General features: G+C 31.6%; 1 protein-coding gene across 2 annotated transcripts in view; it reads right to left on the bottom strand.

Annotated features, from left to right (window-relative positions):
* Window positions 1-9287, bottom strand: part of Pburs (Partner of Bursicon) — a 10751-nt gene extending 1464 nt beyond the window's left edge. The window contains exons 1-3 of one of the 2 annotated variants that reach the window (XM_014417089.2): window positions 9261-9287; window positions 4871-4983; window positions 2440-2564 (exon numbers count right to left, since the gene is read on the bottom strand). In XM_014417089.2, coding sequence (XP_014272575.1) covers window positions 2440-2564; window positions 4871-4976 — 231 coding nt within the window. In that variant the 5' untranslated portion in view covers window positions 4977-4983; window positions 9261-9287. Of the gene's footprint in view, window positions 1-2439; window positions 2565-4870; window positions 4984-9256 lie in introns of both variants that reach the window. The other variant, XM_024358755.2, reaches the window with a different exon arrangement.
* Window positions 9288-21059: the final 11772 nt, after the last annotated feature.

The following is a 21059-nucleotide window of genomic DNA, read 5'->3' as shown; positions in this document are numbered from 1 at the left end:
AATAATCAAATCAAAAAATAAATAAAATTTAACGAATATTAGCAAAATTAAATAAAATATAAATGGCGTTGATGACCAATGAAGTTTGGCGCCACTAAACAACCAAACAAACAAACTTACCATTGCGTCGTCTTAAACATTTATTCAAAGCTAAATTGTTATTTAATCAACATTGTAAATAATAGAAATATTTTTATGGAATCAGTTATGCTGTTCCCTGAAAGGCCAAGTTAAAGAGTAGTTATTTAATATCTATGCCGACATGACAACAGTTATCAGAATGGTAAAAAGGAAACGCTAACTGCGCATGCCCTCGTCACGTTAATGTAAAGCTAAAACCCTGTTTTATTTATGCGTTTTTCGTTATTCCTCATTACTTTTTACGACCTTATATGTTACATAAGTCCTTTTTCTTAAAACTTTATCATTTTCAATGTTATATAATAATATCTCCACAAGATAATTATCAAATCCTTTCATAGTTTATTTTTATTTACTTTTCTCTGACAGTATAAATGTGAAAAAAAAAATCAAAATATGTATCTCTATAACTCATGAAGGGTCAAGGATACACATAGTACAGGGGACAGCGGTTGTACAAGGAGATAATTAGTTCAAAATCACGTTCAATATTCAAGGGTTCTCACATAATAGAGACTGGATGGACGTCGGAGTGCCCCCGTACCCAAATTGTTAACTCAAAGCTACAATTAATAAATAAATGACTATCTTCCTGATTCAAACATGAGTTCTTAGAGTTTGTAGCATGGCGCCTTACTCACTAAGATGGTTACTTATATGTGAGATGGTTAATTATTTCAAACAAAATTGAAGGTACTATTGAGTAAGCCATTTTGAAAATTAGCCATTAAAGTTCTGTGGAAATTCCTAATGTCGTAGATCATTTAATTGTACGTTGAGATGCGAAGACTAATCAAAATCGATAAAACCGTGTTTGACAAAATCTATTTTATAAAGTGGTTTGAAGTGTTGAAAAAGTTCATCCCATCCCATGAATTTACCCTCCCTAAATATCCTTTGTGCTGTGCTGACCACATACACACAGACCATTTTGAGAGACTTAGTTAGCATTTTTGTGAGAGGAACTCAGATTTTAGAAGTATTATGTAGACATAATATTTGGTACTAGCCTCTCTTTTATACAACGTAAGTAAATGAGGAATAGACACGAAGTTGCCCTGGTGAGCGGGACAAATGTAGTATGGGCACAATCTAATTTTTATAAAAATAAAATGCTGTGTGTGCCAGATAATAAAGGCATCAAATCAACGATAATTCAAGCAATAATAATAAAACAATAATACTAAATGCCACTCTTGATTTTTGATATCCATTTCTAAAATTGACTTTGTGCTTTTATGGACCGCACTAATCCCACCCTACCTTACTTTAGAAAAATATTTTAACAATTACAGACTATTTAAATGAGTATAAGATCTATCTGATATTTAAAAAAACCTAATTTTACATTTTTGTATTTATTTATTTAATACCAGATCGCCCTGGTGGGTCTTGCATAGTTGATGCAACCGGTAATGTTTTTTTTTTTTAAAACAATTTATAATGGGTGGGTATAGTCTCGTACAAAAGACTTCCCTAACTATACACAACTTTATAATTAAAAGAAAATAAGATAAAATAAATAGATAAAAATAATGCTTCTTAATAAAAGAGATAAGTAAAATTAATAACATTCGTAGACCTAACAAAACTAACGATTGCTCTCTAATGGTAAAAAAAAAACAAGTTAATTTGAAAAAAAAAATAATAATAACAAATAAAATAGAATTAGTGTGGATAAGAGAATGAATAAATATAGAATTTATAACAGAATGTCCTGCAGCAGACTGGGTTTCAGTCTTCAGGTTGAGGTTGGGTTCCCAAAGTTATAGGTCACTGCTCCTTTTACTGTTGGTACTAGTTTGTAATTCCCGATGGTATTGGCTATTTCTTATGAACCAGAGAATCGTTTTAAATATAAGAACAACTGTTTCTGGTTTTAATTTGGAATTTCTATTTAGGTTAGAATACGGTTAATTTTACATTGATTCACTGAGTCGAATCAACATATTTAGAGCTGTTTTAGAGAAAATCCTAAAAAAAAAAAGTTTTAAATAAAATCTCGATATGGCCATCTAATATTTGTATGGCTTTTTGCTTTTGGTCTTTGCTGTCTCCATACACCAAATATTGTTTGAGTTATTTTGACTGAGACAACTTTAAAATTAGTATTTTCGTCGAAAACTAGAATTCGAAATTTTTGATGATCGCAATACTTCTCCTTTCTGTATATTCCCTATATAGATGAGTGAAAGTAAAAAAATAAAAAGATAATGAAGGATAAAACACAATAAAACAAATATTAAAAAAATAAATTACTATGATAAATATAATTTAAAAAAAAAAAACTATAAATACCTTCAAGAAGCCAGTTGGTGTGATGACGCTGGGTTGTACTTGAGAGTTGCAAGCCCCTTCACACTTGTTCACCGCTATGTCCCCACTGCATGTCCTCTGCAGGCGGCCCAGTTCGTCGAATTCCTCTGGAAGGAAACAGAATCGGTTGCTAAGTTATTAACTTAATGGCAGTGCGACGGAGAGTTTTCGGGATCAAAAAAATGTATTTTTATTTTTCTGAAACCAGAGTATTTTCTAAAAATCCCAAAAGTTTCTGACCATTGAGCAGTGGTAGAATTTATATGATTAGCGTGATCCAATCGGTATTCAGAACACTCCAATAATCTGAACTGGCGTTTAAAAAAATAAATTAAAGTTAATTTTTTTTTCTAGATAACTCAGTAGGCAATAATATTTTTGTTTTGAAATAAAAGTGCACATATGTAAAGGACTTTTTTAATTTCCTGGTATATTAGCAAGTTATTGCAATTACCGTGAAAATCTAAAGTAAACATTTTTATTAAGTTTCCATATCGGATAATCTAATTCCTATGAAAGTGTTCATAAAATACATAATATCTATTGTATAAATCATTTGATTCTGTAAAACTAATTTAATTAATAGTTGAAATTGTATAATACAAATTTTGTTGGTGAAATCATTTTTTGTTTATCACGTTTTAAATAAATCCATACAAAGATTATTTTTATTTATACTTTTTTCACTTATATTTTTTCCGTATCCTTCATTCTCATTCACTGTTGGGCGGTACAGTCCTTGTAGAACCTAGGCCTCTGCCACCACTCTTTCCCATGCCTCTCGGTCTCCAGCGATACTCCTCCAATTTTCAACTCCCATTCCTCTCAAATCGTCCTCCAAATCATCCTCCAAACCAACGCCTGGGTCTGCCCCTTTTCCTTTTTCCTCCTGGTGCACCATTTAACATCCTTTTAGGTAGCCTAAAATCTCCATGTGTCAATGGGCTCCATCCTTTCCACATGTCCCAACCATCTTAGCTTGCTCTTGTTAATAGCACAGAGGATATCAGACTCTCAAAACAAATCCTTTATTTCGTCATTGCTTCTGATTCTCCACCTGTGCTCCTCTTTAACGGCTCCAAAGATCTTTCTTAGGACTCTTCTTTCCCAAACCAGTAGAGCTCTTCTATTTTCCTGGGTTAGAGTCCACGTCTCACTACCGTACATTACCACTGGTCTAATTATTGTTTTGTACAACAAAAGGTTTGCTTTCCTGAAAAGACTTTTGTATCGGAGAGCTTTTTGCAGGGCATAGAACCGTATCCTTCATTAGGAATTATAAATTAGTTCATGCATATATAATAGATGAAATGTACTATATATACTTTATGCCTTCTCCTATTTATTGCCTTGTGGCATTATAAGGTGTTAATATCAGTCCAGCTAAGGTGGTATAGTCCAACTATAGCCAAGGCTGCGCCATGGAATTAATGGAACGTGAAGGGACGTTCCGCTGGTTAGGTGTGAAGTAAGACGGCTTTAGACTGCTAAATCGTCGAGGACGTCGATTAAGAGGACAGTGCTTTGCCATCTCCCAGGTCTAGGTGGAGGGGCGATATATCGAAACAGAGGGCTAGAACAAGCCTTCAATCAATTTTAATTTCAAAAAATTTGATGTGCCTGCGACTTATGAACTCCAGCACAGTGGGGAGTTTAAGCTCTTTAAGCCACTACTCTTAGCCCTCTGAAGCGAAGTCCCCTTGACGATTCGTCGAAAAATGGAACCCTGAAAACCCTGCAGTTTGGTCAGCGTTGTCTTGTAGAGGTTTCTCATTAAAGTTACACCATGGAGAAGAGGCGGTCTGATTATGGCTTTTTAAATTTGTAGCTTCAGGCGTAGTGAAAGCTGCGATGAAGTGAGCAGCCTGTAAGATTTAAGTCGGTCAAACTTGAGCCTCTTCTTGGCATGATAAGAGAATATGAGATGGCGATCCAACGCCACACTAAGGTAGACGATGGTGTTAGAAATATTTTGCCCCTGTTTAGCCACTTTCCATTTTCACATATAAATGGACAACTTTATAGTTTAAGAAATTAAATCATTTAGCATAATTGGGGATGCAAAATCAAACAAAAGCATAGTCACCAAAATAGGACTGGTCGATACCAGCCATGTTATAATCCTCCCCCCCCCCGAAAAAAATAATAAATAGAAACTGTTATGTACTTTCATATTCTTGATTTCTGTTTTTGGCTAAATTTTTGTTTAGTACTTTCTTTAGTCCGAACTTCTCAGCAATCCGAACACCCCCCTGCAGCCATTGATTCGGATTAGCGAGATTACTCTGAATTCCCAATCTATGGTGCAAAATTATCCTGTAAAATTTTCTAAAATTCTGATATTTATATAGTTTATTTACATATTTAAACATCCACCAATAGCGAAGGGATATAGAATCCTTATAAGTAATACCTTTCGTGATGTGAATCTCTGAAGGGAGGGTTTCACAGGCCTCTTCGCTCTCTGCCGCTGCTGAAACCACTACCAGTAAGATCAATGCTGCGTTGTACCATTCCATTTTGAATCTGGAACAAGAGAAGGGATTTAGTGCAGTTCGAAAACATAGAAACAAAAATTAGGCTAGCGAATTTTCTTAATTAACATCCTCCCACCGGTATATGAGTAAGCTCACCTTTTTTGAATCTGGTATCTTTGAGGTCAAATTAATTCATTATGTTGTAATCAACCAATAAATTGTTTTTTTTATTTTCAAACCTCTTTATTTTTATATATGGTTACAGAATACATTATAATATAATGCAATACATTATATATATACAAATTTACATTATCTATAACCAATAAATTGGGTAAATTTATTTATTGTATACAAGGTCATTCGGACGTTCAGATTAATCGTGTAAGAGTAATACTAATGGATTACTGAGAAAATTTTTAAATTTGATCGTTCAAAATTTGACGTGAAGGGAAGTTTTAATATCGCGCGTTCCAATCCATTCTTACAGGTCCTTGTAAGAATATATATAATATTCATGGTAGTCAGGAAATTTGAGTAGGTTGAAAAAATGGTTAATAAAATTATACTTATCAATATGGAGAAAACAAAACAGCATATTGGAAATGTAGATATGGTCCAAAGAGGTAATGTAATGTTTAATATAGAGCATTGTTTTGTGCTACAGAGAGAGATGAATGCACCATTAGTGAAGGAAAATGAATTAAATACTGGACTGTAAAACAATTTTCAACTATCAAATATTGTTGACATGATTTCAATTGTGAAATTGAAAATATGAGGTAAATATAATTACAAAAATTACAAATATACATGAATACTTATGATATAGATGAAAGTTGTTGAGAAAAATAACTTATTTTTTAAGATTGTAAAGGTGTATTGATATGGGACAATTGTCTCGAAACGTTGTACAATGAAGAAAAATATAGAATAGATTATATCCATCTTTGGAAGTTTTTCAAGCTCAACAATTTAAAAGAAATTAATATAATCAAACAGAAAATGCAGTTTAAAAAATATTTTGTTCCAATATTCAAAAAAAAATTAACTAAAAAAAAAGACAGTTCAATCACAACAATATTAATTACAGCCCAGTTAAAATTCTGTTCCTCTGATTATAGTGAAGATTGATTGGTTGCACCAACAAGTATAATCCATATATTTAATATGTTGAGTTAATCATTTAAAATGCAAATTATTTTATATACAATTTAGAATTAGTTATTTATTAAAAAAAAATTTTTTTCGTAGGTGAAAGTTATTTGGAAGCCATTAAATAATAATAATTATTAATAATTATAAACACACAAGAAAAGAAAAAGTAATGTTGAAGAAACAAGAAAGTCATGGGCAGAATTTTTTTTTTATTGCATATGGTTTAGTCATATCACTCACCTCGACAATTTAATCATTATTTAGAAATATTTAGTTGAATGTTCATATTTAATTTTTTCATTGATTTATTGAAGTAAGTTTGATTTTTGATTGAATTTATACTGATCTATTGGAAGTTTAAGTTAAGTTTAATGTTCATTATCGTTCAACCAGAATTTTGAATTTTATTAGATTAGCAATTCTTGGTTATTTGCTTTGTCCGTGGCTAAGAAAGAAATTTATAAATAAACTTGCCTACCGATTAGCTTGAAAATGCGAGGCATTAAACAATTGTGAAATTAAAAATTGTTTCCCTTAGGAACAATATATAGCATTCATAAAATAAAGTAAACTCCCAAACTTCAAATGTGTGAGGAATCGATTAATGTACAGCTAAATAAAAATTAGTCCAGTAATAAAGGTCATACATACTTATAATAATAATAAAAATTTAGTGAACCCGAAGGTTCGATACCGACACCACAAACCCCTCTCTAGCACAGTTGGGAAAATGTGAAACTGATAGCTAAAATTTCCATGGATACGATATTTATTTATCAATGGTTCATTCACGAATAAGCGTCGTATCCATGACAACTTTAACTATTAGTCTCAGCTATAGCTAATTTTTGCCTAACTCTGCTCTCTAGATATGTCCATCCACCCATCAACCCTGTCCATGTCCATCCACCCATCAACCCTGTCCATGTCCATCCACCCATCAACCCTCTCCATGTCCATCCACCCATCAACCCTCTCCATGTCCATCCACCCATCAACCCTCTCCATGTCCATCCACCCATCAACCCTGTCCATTCCATCCACCCATTATTACGCTGAGCTTAAGTTGCCCTATTCATCCTTCCCTTGCCAGTATTTACTTGCTTTCTTTTTATTCCAAGCAATTATTACTCAACGCCCCTCCTGTATCCTAGAAAACCTGCAATTCAAATTCTCTGTCGTACTACCAGGTCCCGTTTATCTGACATCTACCCTCCACCTCACCGAATTGCTGCGTTTGATAAATAGTTTTTTACCCAAGCTGCATATCTCTGGAACTCCATTCCCTCTAACATACGTCATGTAGCAACCATTCCCTCGTTTAAATCCCTTATATTTCACTACATTTTGCTTCACCAATCTGCCCCATTATTATAATAGTACAGATATTTTGTAATTAACTTTTTGTTTTGTTTTTATTTATTCAGTTAGTTTTTTAATTAATTTATTTTTTTCTCTGTATATAAGTTATGATTAAGTGTGACTATACTGTTTTATGGTCAATAAATGTTATTATAAAATTAAAATTGCCTTTTTAATTGTTCTAAAGGGACCTAGTCCCAGAATAATATTTTTATTCTTAATAAACTATTTTTCATTTCATCCAGTGACACCGAACCCAAACCTATCAAATAACTCTTGATGCAACCATTCCGCCTACCCTTCGATATACCCCTCGGACGTTTACCCGTCGGTTAAGTATTAATTTAATTAATATCCATTCGTTACTATTACAATCTTATAAATCTATCTTATTTGCTCCAATGATATAACTTCGATCATATTTTTCGAGTGTTGTTCCCTCAATTCAGTGTTATGTGCCTTCTAAATTCCCCGGTTAAATCATCCTATATTAGTTCGAATATTTTATGCAATAATTTATTTTCTTCAATGTTAAGGCACTGTTCTTCCCTTAGTGGAAGAGGCCACGTTTCGCAACCGTAAAGAACAGTTTGAAGGATGAACGTTTTGTAAACTATAATTTTCAGGTTTCTAGGTTGGTAGCGATCTAAGTAATTTCGGGATTATCGGCCTTTAACATCATTTTTAATTTCGTTTTTTCTAGTTACCGTAGAACCTTAATACTTAAAACTCTCTACCTGTTCTAATGTATTTCCTCCTTCTCTATATCACCGAAATTGTTCCAGTTTCGAAGTGTTAAGTTAACATTGAGAAATTTTTCCATGACGAACAGTGCCTGTAAAAAATATTTTGAAAAATGGTAGTGTTTCGAGATGGTGAATTATGGGTACAAGAGATATGAACCTTTAAATCCGTAAGTATCTTGCTCTTTTCACTTCTTCAAATCAAACAATTATTCGGTATTAATTCGGTTTTAAAGTTGGATATGCTATCAGAATCATTAAAAAAAAAATAAATAGAAAATTCCACAGTTAAGTATGATGTATAAGAATTAAATAAGGTTAGAAAATCTCCAATAACATAATATCCCCCACGTATCATACCATTGCTAGTCTTCCACAGGGTTCATGCCTAAGTCCCTATTCACTATTCAATCTCTTCATAAATGTTTACATAAAATTACCACTGATACAGCGATTTATACCTCTTCATATCGTATTGACACAATTGTAAATACTTATTAATTAAAAACACATCTAAACACCTTAAAAATGGGAATTAATTTTAAATATTGATAAAACAGAAGCCATAATTTTCACCTATATTTCTATCGACTATAGATGTAAATAATACACCTGTCCCTCAATGATTTGTATTTCGTGTTACTCAATGATACGTATTTTATTCTATTAAATTTTACGTATTTTATTTTAATTCAATAATGTTTTGGTTCTCATTCCCTTCGGTCTGTTTTATCAAAATGTAAAATGGTTTGATTATGAAAATGTATTTAGTATCTGGGGAGTATCACAAAACAATAAGGTAAATATTGTACATTATATATTTATGCAATGAAAAACATTTAGAAAATTAAAAATATCCTCAAAAGTTACTACATACCACAGTTATAACTCAATGAAAATTAAATCAAAATTGAAAAAAAATACTAGTAGAGGGAGGTGAATCTAATATTGGTACAATATTAGTCAGTAACCTAAAATGTTCGTTTTACTATTGGATTTTATAATATTAAGCAATATTTATACAATAAATAGGAACTACAAATAACTATTGAAATATACCCACAAGCTGCTTAGATGCTGGTAAGCTATGACTGAGGCCTTACCCTCCAACGCGCTCGCATATAAACCACCCTTAGCTCCTAGTTTAGTTTTCTGCCACCAGACAGCAGGCTGTTAACATTCTATAGGGACCCCTAGATGGTCAATCGGAATGACAGTCATTCAAAACCCAGATTGATTTTCAGATCACGAAGATATCTAACACTATCAGTCCACACTTAAGAATCTTGGGCAATGGTGACTTTTGATTCGTAATAAACAGAAAGCTAGTTTGGCTATTATTTACTCATTCACCAGCCAGAATAAATTAAATACGCGATAAACGTTTCGGCCACCAGTGATGCGGCGAAAGGGATGCGTTGGGATCTTTTGAGCACTGCTCTACCCCTCACACGTGGGGGATAGAGTGGGCTCAGGGACCCTCAGGTCGATTGTGTAAATATTGTATATATTATTTTATCATTATGTTATTTTATTTATTTATTTTTCATACAGATAATTTGGTTATGTTCATCTTGTTTATTCTTTTGTTTGTATATATTTTCAGAGAGTTGTTTTTTTTTTGTTGTTTTTATATATTTTTTTTTTTATTTTATTTTTTTTTTTTTTTTAATTTTAGTATGAATGAGATCATTCATCACTATTACCTATTGCCCACAACTGTGTGGCAGTTTGTAATATCTATCAATGAATAAATCTATTAATTAAAAAAAAAAATAAAAAAAAAAATTTCGGCCAATGCAGCAATCCACAAGGATATACACACGTCAATAATTTAAAAAACTTTTTGAACTATTGACAAGCTATTCTGCCTAGATCATTTCAGTCAAATTACCCTATTTTGTATTTTTATAATAAAATATTTTTTTTTGTGATAACAAAGTATAATATTGCTAAGGTGTAGATAGTTGACCGTGGATTAATGATTGGAGAAGTTTTTCGGGGGGTGCGGTCAACAAAGAACGACAGGGCATAAAATAAATAAATATGGTTTTGTTTATTTATGTTGTTCTTTGTTTGACCGCACCTCCCGACAAACTTCTCCTATAATAGTGTTAAGTTGATTTGAAATTAAAAGTCTTGTTATTAATATGAAGAATGACAAAATAGGGTAATTTTGACTGAAATTGATGACCTGAACAAAATAGTATGCCAAAGTTTATTAAATTTATTTAATTATTTATGTGAGTGTAAATTTATATTTAAGATTGTCCTCGAAGATGGCCGAATTGGTTGAAACGTATTGACTTTTAAAGAAATAAAGAGTGTTATGAGACTTAAATTGGATGCAATTTATTTTATTTAGACAATAATAACCAGTCTCAATAATGTGAAAAGATTATATATAAAAACAAATAATTTTTAAGTTATTCAAGTAAAATCCTCAATGCATCTTACTTTGTCACAAATAAAATCAACCATTATAAAGTCTTAATGTCCATATGTGAACCGATCTAGCCCGAACCAGACATCAATTCTTCCATTCTTAACTCCCGAACGAACCAAACCCACCAGTTTCTAAACTTCTTCCATTCCTGACTATTCTTCGAGGCACCTGAAAAGAAGATGGTCTCGAGACCTTCTTATGTAGAAATATTATTAGATTACTGTCAATTGCCAGTAATGCCAGTAATTGTCAGATGCCTGTATCAAAGCATTATGATCAAATATGAAATTTACTAGATGTATTTTTATGTAAATGTCAACAATTAAATTTAAAAAAAGACTGAAAAGACAGGAAACTACTTACTGGACACACGGTCTAAACTTCTAACAAAATACTGATCTACATTTACAGTCATGTAGATCAGTATTTTAAGTCCAATCTGGACGTACGGAGTTTAGCTTTGGGCCTCCGATCTCATTTCCAACTAGAACAAGAGCCGGGAAGAAAAAAAAAGGCAATTATCTCACCCCAATTTTTTATTACTTTAATGAAAACTAGGTATAATTACTAAACAAAATTTATGAGTCTGCCAAGTATAGGTAGGGGGAATAAAAAATGACGGCTGTTTCAAAACTTTAAAAAACCATTATTTTTCCATTCGGAGCTCTATATCTTTAAACTACCAACAACACTAGAAAAACTAAAAGAACATTATCTAAAGAAGAGTAAATTTGTTGAAATATTAGCCCCAATGGATAGCTCCTATCTTACTTCCAATAGGTCTCGAGATTTAGTCTTTTAAAAAGCAATATTTGATAACAATGTACTGAAAAATCAGTAGACAGTTAATTTATTTTGAGAAATCTATGTCTCAGGAGCAATGTGATGTACAGATGTCGATTATACAGCAATCAAATTAAATATAGTTTAATGTACAATAAAGTAGTCTATGTCCTCTACCTTCGTAGGAATAATAGTTTTCATAATATTTGCTAAAATAAATTGATTTATAGTTCGGAGTACGGGTTTGATTTATGAAAAACTTTATTTCAGAAACCATTGGACGTACAGATGTCTGCTATCACTCAAATTAAAGCTAGTTAAATTTACTATAAAATAGTTAATAATCTTTATCTTTGTAGGAGTAGTAGTTTTTATGATATTTGACTAAATAAACTCACAAAATGTTAATTTCTAGTTGTTCGTATAAAATGTTGGATTTTCGAAAAAATATATCTCTAGACCCATAAGACGCACATACGTCAGCCATCACTCAAAATAAAGGAAATTTAACTTACTATAAAGTATTTTATGACACTTTTCTTCATAGGAGTAGTAGTTTTTATGATATTCACATATGAACATAAATTTGGCAAATGAAAATTTGTCCGAACAACTATAAATCAATTTATTTTAGCAAATTGCATGTAAACTATTATTTCTATGAAGATAAAGATCATAAACTACTTTATAGTTCACTAAACTAGCTTTAATTTGAGTGCAAATAAACATTTGTACGTCAAATGATTTTTGAGATATAAATTGTTCAAAATAAATTTACTAAGTACTGATCTTTCAGTACGTCCCATACAAGATATTTATGAAATATTCCTTTTTAAAAAACTATATCTCGAAAACTATTGATCGTAAATAGCTCTATTAGGGCTTACATTTTAGCAAATTTACTCTTCTTTAAATGATGCTCCCTTAGATTTTTTAATTTTTGTTGGTAGTTGTAAAGACGTAGAGCTCCGAATAAAAAATTAATTGTTTTGAAAGAGCCGCCATTTTTTATTCCCTCTACCTATACTTGGCAGACTCATCAATTATTACTAGTAATAATACCTAGTTTTCATTAAAGTAAACAAAAATTAGGGTGAAATAACTGCCTTTGTTCTTCTCTTGGGCTCTTGTATTAAACCCTTTAATCTAAAATCCTCAATGCTCCTTACTTTGTCACAAATAAAATCATCCACAAAGACCTTAATGTTCTCTATGTAACCGACCTGGCTCGAACCAGATATCATTTCTTCTATTATAAACTCCTTAATCACCCAAATCCACTAGTTTCTAACCTTGCATCCTCCTTCATTCCTAACAAGGTGCCTAAAAAGAAGATGGCTTCCAGACCTTAAATTGTAAAAATGTTTTTAGAGCGCTTGCTAGCAATGGGTAGTTTTTCTACATGCTTTTTTTTGCCTAGGATGGGATAGCAAACTGACTGGCCAAAAGTACCGCATTATATATACATTGTTTTTCGATTCCCTTGAGAAAACAGCTCAAACTGTTTTCATAAAACTACGTGAATCGATGAGCAATAAAGTGTCCTTTAATATCAGATAGGTCTTTTCATCATTGAAATAGTCTGATAGGGCTTAACTGACGATTTTTTAAAAAAATTATTCCTCTAAAGTGCCGTTAATCTTGTTTATTAGAAAAAAAAATCAGTTCTCATTATTAGTAATAATAAACAATGAATAAATACAAAATCTGACCCGAACCGAGACCATTCAATCTTTCCTAATTGCATTATTGCGCTATCTTTCATTAGGCAGTTGTATTCTTGGCAGGAACGAAATTCAGGTTATTTAGGCTATTCGAAATAACCTAACGAAATTTAGGTTATTCTCATCCTTAAAAGAGAATAAGAGAAATCCTTAACAAATTAAGATTTTTTTTAGCTATAGATGAATAAAAATATTTAGTTCATAATTTCCGCCTTCTATAAGCTTAACATTTTTTCTTCCTAAATCACAAAAATAGCAGTAAATTCAAGATGAACCAACACATGTTTTGAATTACCATTCTTGAGTAAAGAACAAAAATGCTTCCATTTTTATTATAAACCACATGAAGTCGGTTTTTTAGAAAGAAAAACATTGTTTGCCGAAGATATAGCCATCTACAGTAGTTCATTGCAGAGACAGCTCTACGGAAGGCGAGTAGGCTTGTGTGGAAATAACCAATAAACTGAAAAGACTGAATATTACAGTTAGACCCAAGAAGACCAACTGTATTATGTTCTCCTTCCAGAAGAGCAAGTGTCCTCTCCCTAAAGCCTATAAAGTGGCAGTGTACGTAAATAGACCAGCAAGAAGCATATATATATATATATGTATATATGGGTGTTCCCTTGACAGACACCTGACGCTAACTCGCCACTGTAATAAGAAGGTCAAGAACAAGTCTTACAGGCTTAATCACTTCAGCAGGTTCACTTCTCCTAACCTTTTTCTCCGCCTCAAATTAATTATCTAAAAAAGTGTGTGCTGAGGTGCCCTGTTCCACGGAGCACCTATGCTGACCAACATATTACCTTCAACGGCCAAGAGGCTCCAACAGTTTCAGGGTGGTACACTCAAACGTATTAGTACAAGAGCCCAAGAGGAGAAAAAAAGCAGTTATCTCACCCCAATTTTTGATTACTTTAATGAAAGCTATGTATAATTAATAGTCAAAATTGATGAGTCTGCCAAGTATAGGATGGGGAAATACAAAATGGCGGCTATTTCAAAGCGATAAAAAAACCTAAATTTTCATTCGGAGCTATATCTTCAAAAGTAATAATAACACAAGAAAACCTAAGAGAACGTCATTTAAAGAAGAGCAAATTTGCTAAAATATGAGCCCTAATAGAGTTATTTACGTTAAATAGTTTTCGAGATATAGCTTTTTAAAAAGCAACATTTCATAAAAATATTGTACGGTACGTACTGAAAGATCAGTACTTAGTAAATTTATTTTGAACAATTTATATCTCAAAAAACATTTGACGTACAAATGTTTATTTGCACTCAAATTAAAGCTAGTTTAGTGAGCTATAAAGTAGTTTATGATCTTTATCTTCATAGAAATAATAGTTTACATGCAATTTGCTAAAATAAATTGATTTATAGTTGTTCGGACAAATTTTCTATTGCCAAATTTATGTTCATATGTGAATATCATAAAAACTACTACCCCTACAATGATAAGTATCATAAACTACTTTATAGTAAGTTAAATTTCCTTTATTTTGAGTGTTGGCAGACACAATATATTTTTTAAAAAGCCAACATTTTATAAAAACAACTAGAAATTAACATTTTGTGAGTTTATTCTGTCAAATATCATAAAAACTACTACTCCTACAAAGATAAACATAATTAACTATTTTATAGTAAATATAACTAGCTTTAATTTGAGTGCTGGCAGACATCTGTACGTCCAATGGTTTCTGAAATGAAGCTTTTCATAAATCAAACTTATTGTCCGAACTATTATAAATCAATTTATTTTAGCAAATATCATGAAAACTACTATTCTTTCGAAGGTGAAGGTCATACACTACTTTATAGTCCGTTAAACTAGCTTTAATTTGAGTGCTAATAGACATCTGTACGTCACATAGTTTCTGAGATATAGATTTCTCAAAATAAATTCACTAACTACTGATCTTTCAGTAGATTTTTAAGAAATTTTACTTTCTAAAAAGCTATATCTCTATTCTATATCTATAAAACTATTGGACGTAAGTAGCTCTTTTATGGCTAATATTTTAGCAAATTTACTCTTCTTTAAATAATATTCTCTTAGATTTCCTAGTGCTGTTGATAGTTTTTAAGATATAGAGCTCCAAATGAAAAATTATTGTTTTTTTAACGTTTCTAAACAGCCGCCATTTTTTAGTCCCTCTATCTATACTTGGCAGAATCATTAATTTTGACTATTAGTTATACCTAGTTTTCATTAGAGTAATCAAAAATCGGGGTGAGATAACTGCTTTTTTTTCTTCCCAGCTCTTGTACTATATAGTGAGACATACTTCACTTCTATGATCCAAGACGGACCACATGCATACGACACTTGAACTACCGACTGTGACAGAATTTAAAGTAGGAGACATACAAATTTTTTTGACAGCCTTCAGTACTGTACGAACCCATTATTTAGGACACTGGCGCCGACAGGACAGCCGCAAAGGTGGCAGACACACAGACTCAGACTAGTCTAAGTACAAGTAACTAAATTAATTGATTTAACAATCCTGATGAGCCCTATTTACCAACAGACAGACACAAAATACAGACAATCCCAAATAATCAAATTTCCTCAGCCGCCTCTTAAAATGTATTATCATTAGGGATAGGATTTTTATGTTTTCACATATTTTTACCTGACCATGATATCTGCCATTCCTTACAACTAAAGATGTTTCAAGACATTTCTGGCCAAAAGAAGCCATTTTTATTTCGCATATTTTGTTGTAAATCACATATTTTCTGAAATATTTCTTAAATTCTATATCTTCATCTTTGAACACAAATTAAAAGCAGTGGCAATAATTCACACAGAATTACATCGAGAATTTCTCAGAATCAATTACAAAGAGCAAGAATCATATTCCTTATTATAACAAATGATGACACAGCCGCCCAGGTGATGCAGAATACCGAACAAGATGCAATGGAAATAGCTTCATTTAAGTGTGCCCCTATAACATCAGTAGATATTGAAAGATCTTTTAGCCGGTACTAGTCCATTCTGCAGTCAAACCGACGAAGATTTTTATTTGAAAATTTAAAAATACATTTAATCTACAATAATTTTGTAACTGATCCTGCTGTATAATTCATTTATTTCAATGTTTTAAATATTTTTCTAAAGTTTTTTTTCTTTTTAATAAGGATTATTCTTTAATACCATTTATAATTTGTTCATAATTCATTCTGAGTAATTAATAGTCAATTAGTTTAATTACAATTACTAATTAATGTCTTGTTATTGAACAGCTAAGTACATTTTTTCTAAGTACATTTTTTGTACATATTTTAACATAATAATCAAGGCTTAACGAACCCGAAGGTTCGATGCCGATACCACCAAACGCTCTATGCATACATCCTTCCAGTGATGCCCCTCAAAACCCAATTCCATTAAATCTTTTTTAACGCAATCCTCCCATCTACCTTTCGGTCTACCCCTCGGACGTTTACCCGTTGGTTCAGTGTTTATACCATTTTAGGGATCCGCTCGTTACTAAGCCCTACAACCTTACATGCCCATCTTATACGCCGTAATACTATAACTTTGTTATATAGGTGTAGGTCCCTTAATTCAGCGTTGTGTAATCTTCTACATTCTCCCGTTAATTCATCCTTTTTCGGTCCGAACATTTTGCGTAATACTTTATTTTCGAAAGCCCTGAGACGCTGTTCATCCCTTAATGTGTAAGAGGCCACGCCTTACATCCATAAAGAACAGTGGGAAGGATAATAGTTTTATAAAATCTAATTTTTAAGTTTTTCGGTAGGAGGCGCGAGCTAAGCAGTTTCGAAATTGAAAAATAACCAGCATATCCCGCCTTCAACGTAGCTTTTATTTCCTCATCAATTTCGTTTTTTCTAGTTACCGTAGAACCTAAATACTTAAACCTATCTACCTGTTCAAACGTATTTCCTCCTATATCTATATCACCGAAGTTGGTCGCGTTTCTACTGCTAACCATGTATTTCGTTTTATCCGTATTTATTTCAAGACCTAGTTCCTTATTGAGTTTATTAACGCGATTGTATTTAGTTCCATAGTTTCCCTGTTCTTACTCAATAATACCAAACCATCTGCATACCCAAGCACCGGTATTTTACCACCCAAAGTTAAACACTTTTCGGTATTCATCACACTTTTAATGACGTATTCTAGTGCTAGATTAAATAAGATAGGTGATAAAGAATCACCTTGTCTTAAACCCGATCCATATTTTAACATAATTTCTATAAAATATAAACATACTTTTCTTGAGCTATAAAATTACTAATTAATTAGTAATTTATATTGTTGAATAATACAAAATTTATTAATACATTTTTTTTAATATTTGACAATTTATTAGCACATATTTATGTACATATTTCGGATTTTTTAGCACATAAAAATCCTATCCCTAATTATCATTATTCAGAAAAAGATGCTACCTTCAACCTGTTTGTATCATGACATCAACCCCATGCACCCATGGGACTTTCCGTCGGACTTTTATTTATTTAAGTTGTATATATCAAATTTCGTTGTCAGCATGTGACGGAAAGAATGGCTTATTTAAAACGATATTTTAGGCTGTAATTGCGTAGACGAGTTATATATTTCGGTGAAGAGGGAGACCTTGGGAAGTACAGAGTGGTTGGAGGCTTCAAGCTGTGAATACATGAGTCAATAAGACGCCTGAAGTGGTGTTCGATGTCGGTTCCTCAGAGTGGGGGTCGGCTTCGTCATTTACGAGTATGTTAAAAAGGTTAGCGAGTAAGCGAGTTAAAAAGACGCCCTTGGTTTTGTATGGTAGTTGATAGTACATGTTTTAACAGTGACAGCTACCGTCAAGATGGCTGTAACATGTATATGCTTCGACAGTGAAGGGCACATTGGTGGGAAACTGTCGTATTTGAGCTAAAACCTGTAAATTGTTTAAATCTTTTGTATTTCTCATGAATTTCTGTTGGAATGCATTTATTTTTTTTTCATAATATTTTCAGGTGTAAAAATATAAATCTTAATTTTTCCATCATTAAAAACATTTTTTCCTATAAATAAAATTTTATTCTGATTCATAGTAATTAATATTGACTATTGTTCTTACGTTATTTTGGTTACACCTTCCTAGAAGGCCCCTGCCTTCATAAGTCTCAATACTTCAATAAAACTTGGACAAAAGTTGCTCATGTACACTTTTATGGAAAAATACTCTCATTACAAAGGTCTATAAAGCTCATTTTTTCTTGTCGGTCAACAATGCGCAATAACGAATTTTTCAAATATTAAATTGGAATTTGCCGTAAAAATTTCGAAAAAAATATTTCAAGAAACAAACCTACTTTTGAAAACTACAATTTGTACACTGACTTTTGTTTGTGTACAAATTTTACCCTTCAATATTTTTTGTTGGATTGTTTAAAGCAAAATAACTACAACCAATAAAAATTAACATTTTCTCAATGCCTAAATAACGACTGGAGCCCACAAATATTGTTTGATGGGGTAACCAATTACAGTGAGTTCTTTTCAAAGGTATCTAAGAAACTTGTGATTAGACATATTTCATAGGGAAGGAAATTTTCAGCAGCTGTTTGTTTCTGACTTAAGCATTTATTGCAAGTTTCTAATTTTTATTAGATTATCATAATAAAGGAAAATTACGATAAAGTAAATAATTATCATTATTTTTTACATTTATATTTATATATTTATTACTTTCAACTATTTACAATAATAAAAGGCTTAGTGAACCCGATGATGAACGATCAATCGCTGTCTACACACATTTGTCCAAACCCAAATCCACAAGTTCAGTCTTAGCACAATCCACCCACCTACGTTTCGGTCAACTCCTCCGACATTAGTTAGTACAAGAGCCCAAAAGGAGAATTTTTGATTACTTAATTGAGAAATATGTATAATTATTAGTCAAAACTGATGAGTCTGCCATGTATAGGTAGGGGGAATAAAAAATGGCGGCTGTTTCAAAACCTTAAAAAACAATAATTTTTCATTCGGAGCTTAAAACTCTATATCTTAAAACTACCAAAAACACTAGAAAATCTAAAAAAAAACAGTATTTAAAGAAGAGTAAATTTTCTGAAATACGACCCATAGTATTTTAGTACCATTTATGTTCAATGGTTCTCGAGATATAGCCTTTTTAAAAACATTTCATAAAAATATACTGAAATATCAGTAGTTAGTCATAAAAAATGGCGGCTGTTTCAAAACCTTAAAAATAATTAATTTTTTATTCGGAGCTCTATATCTTTACAACTACCAATAAAAATAGAAAATCTAAGAGCGCATCATTTAAAGTAGAGTAAATTTGCTAAAATGTAAGCCCTAATAGAGGTATTTACGTTCAATAGTTCTCGAGATATACCTTTTTAAAAATCAGCATTTCATAAAAATGTTGTATACTGTTGTAACGTACTGAAAGATCAATAGTCAGTGAATTTATTTTGAAAAATCTTTATCTCAAAAACCATTTGACGTACAGATGTATATTAGCACTCAAATTAAAGCTAGTTTAATGAGCTATAAAGTAGTTTATGATGATTATTTTCGTAGGAGTAGTAGTTTACACGAAATTTGGTAAAATATATTCATTCATAGTTGTTATGACAAATTTTCATTTGCCAAATTTATATTCATTTGTGGATATCATAAAAACTAATACCCCTACGAAAATAAGTGTCATAAAATACTTTATAGTAAGTTAAATTTCCGGTCAAAAGGTCTTAAACCTTCTTTATAGTCCATTAAACTAGCTTTAATTTGATTTCTGCCTAATAGACATCTGTACATCACGTAGTTCCTGAGATATAGATTTCTCAAAATAAATTAACTAACTACTGATATTTCAGTATATTTTTATGAAATGTTTTTTTAAAGGCTATATCTCGAGAACCATTGAACCATAAATATAAATAGCTCTACTATGGGTCGTATTTCAGAAAATTTACTCTTCTTAAAATAATGTTCTTTTAGATTTTCTAGTGTTTTTGGTAGTTTTAAGTTATAGAGTTTTAAGCTCCGAATGAAAAATTAATGTTTTTTTAAGGTTTTGAAACAGCCGCCATTTTTTATTCCCTCTACATATACTTGGCATCAATGACTCATCAGTTTTGACTAGTGATCATACATAGTTTTCATTAAAGTAATCAATGTGAGATAACTGCCTTTTTTTCTCCTTTTAGACTCTTGTACTATTAGGAATCCATTCATTATCAAATCCTACCCTTACCTCAATTCTACCACCTAAATTATATTTCGGTATTTTTTAGCATTCTAAATTCTCTAGTTAAATAATTCTTCTGTAATCCGCATATTTTAACAATAGTTGAAAATGAATGCAATCAATTAAAAACAGACAACATATTTAATTATAACAAATAACTAACATGTAAGTAGATTGAACAAGAAAAGAACTTCACCTCCATTTTGAAAAGAAATGTGGCTAAACAATAAATCCAACATAGTTTACTGTTAACCAATAAATGTCTCATTCTGAACAAAGTTAGAGAAAAATGTTAATCCACATGTACTGCTTCTATAAAACATTGTTGCAGTCTGCGAGCACGAAGTGCCGCTGTAACCCGCCAGGGACCATCAATACAAGCGTCACAGACGCTAAGCAATTGTATATAATGTTATTATTGTAAAAATATGATGTCTTATTCAAATGTATAAATGTTAATATGTTAAGTGTATGAATGTTATTTATAAAATAAACAAATATTCAGCAAAATGAGTCTACGGAACTATCTCAAGTAGAGTTAAAAGAGTGAATCCCCAGTGATAACCGATCACATGAGGCCTTCAATTGCCACCGGGATTAATCTCTATTATTATGTTTATATGTGTATATATGTACATATATGTATGTGTGTGTATATATTA

Source organism: Halyomorpha halys, unplaced genomic scaffold (genome assembly GCF_000696795.3).
Source record: "Halyomorpha halys isolate HHAL.00 unplaced genomic scaffold, Hhal_1.1 Scaffold146.1, whole genome shotgun sequence".
Lineage (NCBI taxonomy): Eukaryota > Metazoa > Arthropoda > Insecta > Hemiptera > Pentatomidae > Halyomorpha > Halyomorpha halys.
This window is presented reverse-complemented; position numbering and strand designations above follow the sequence as displayed.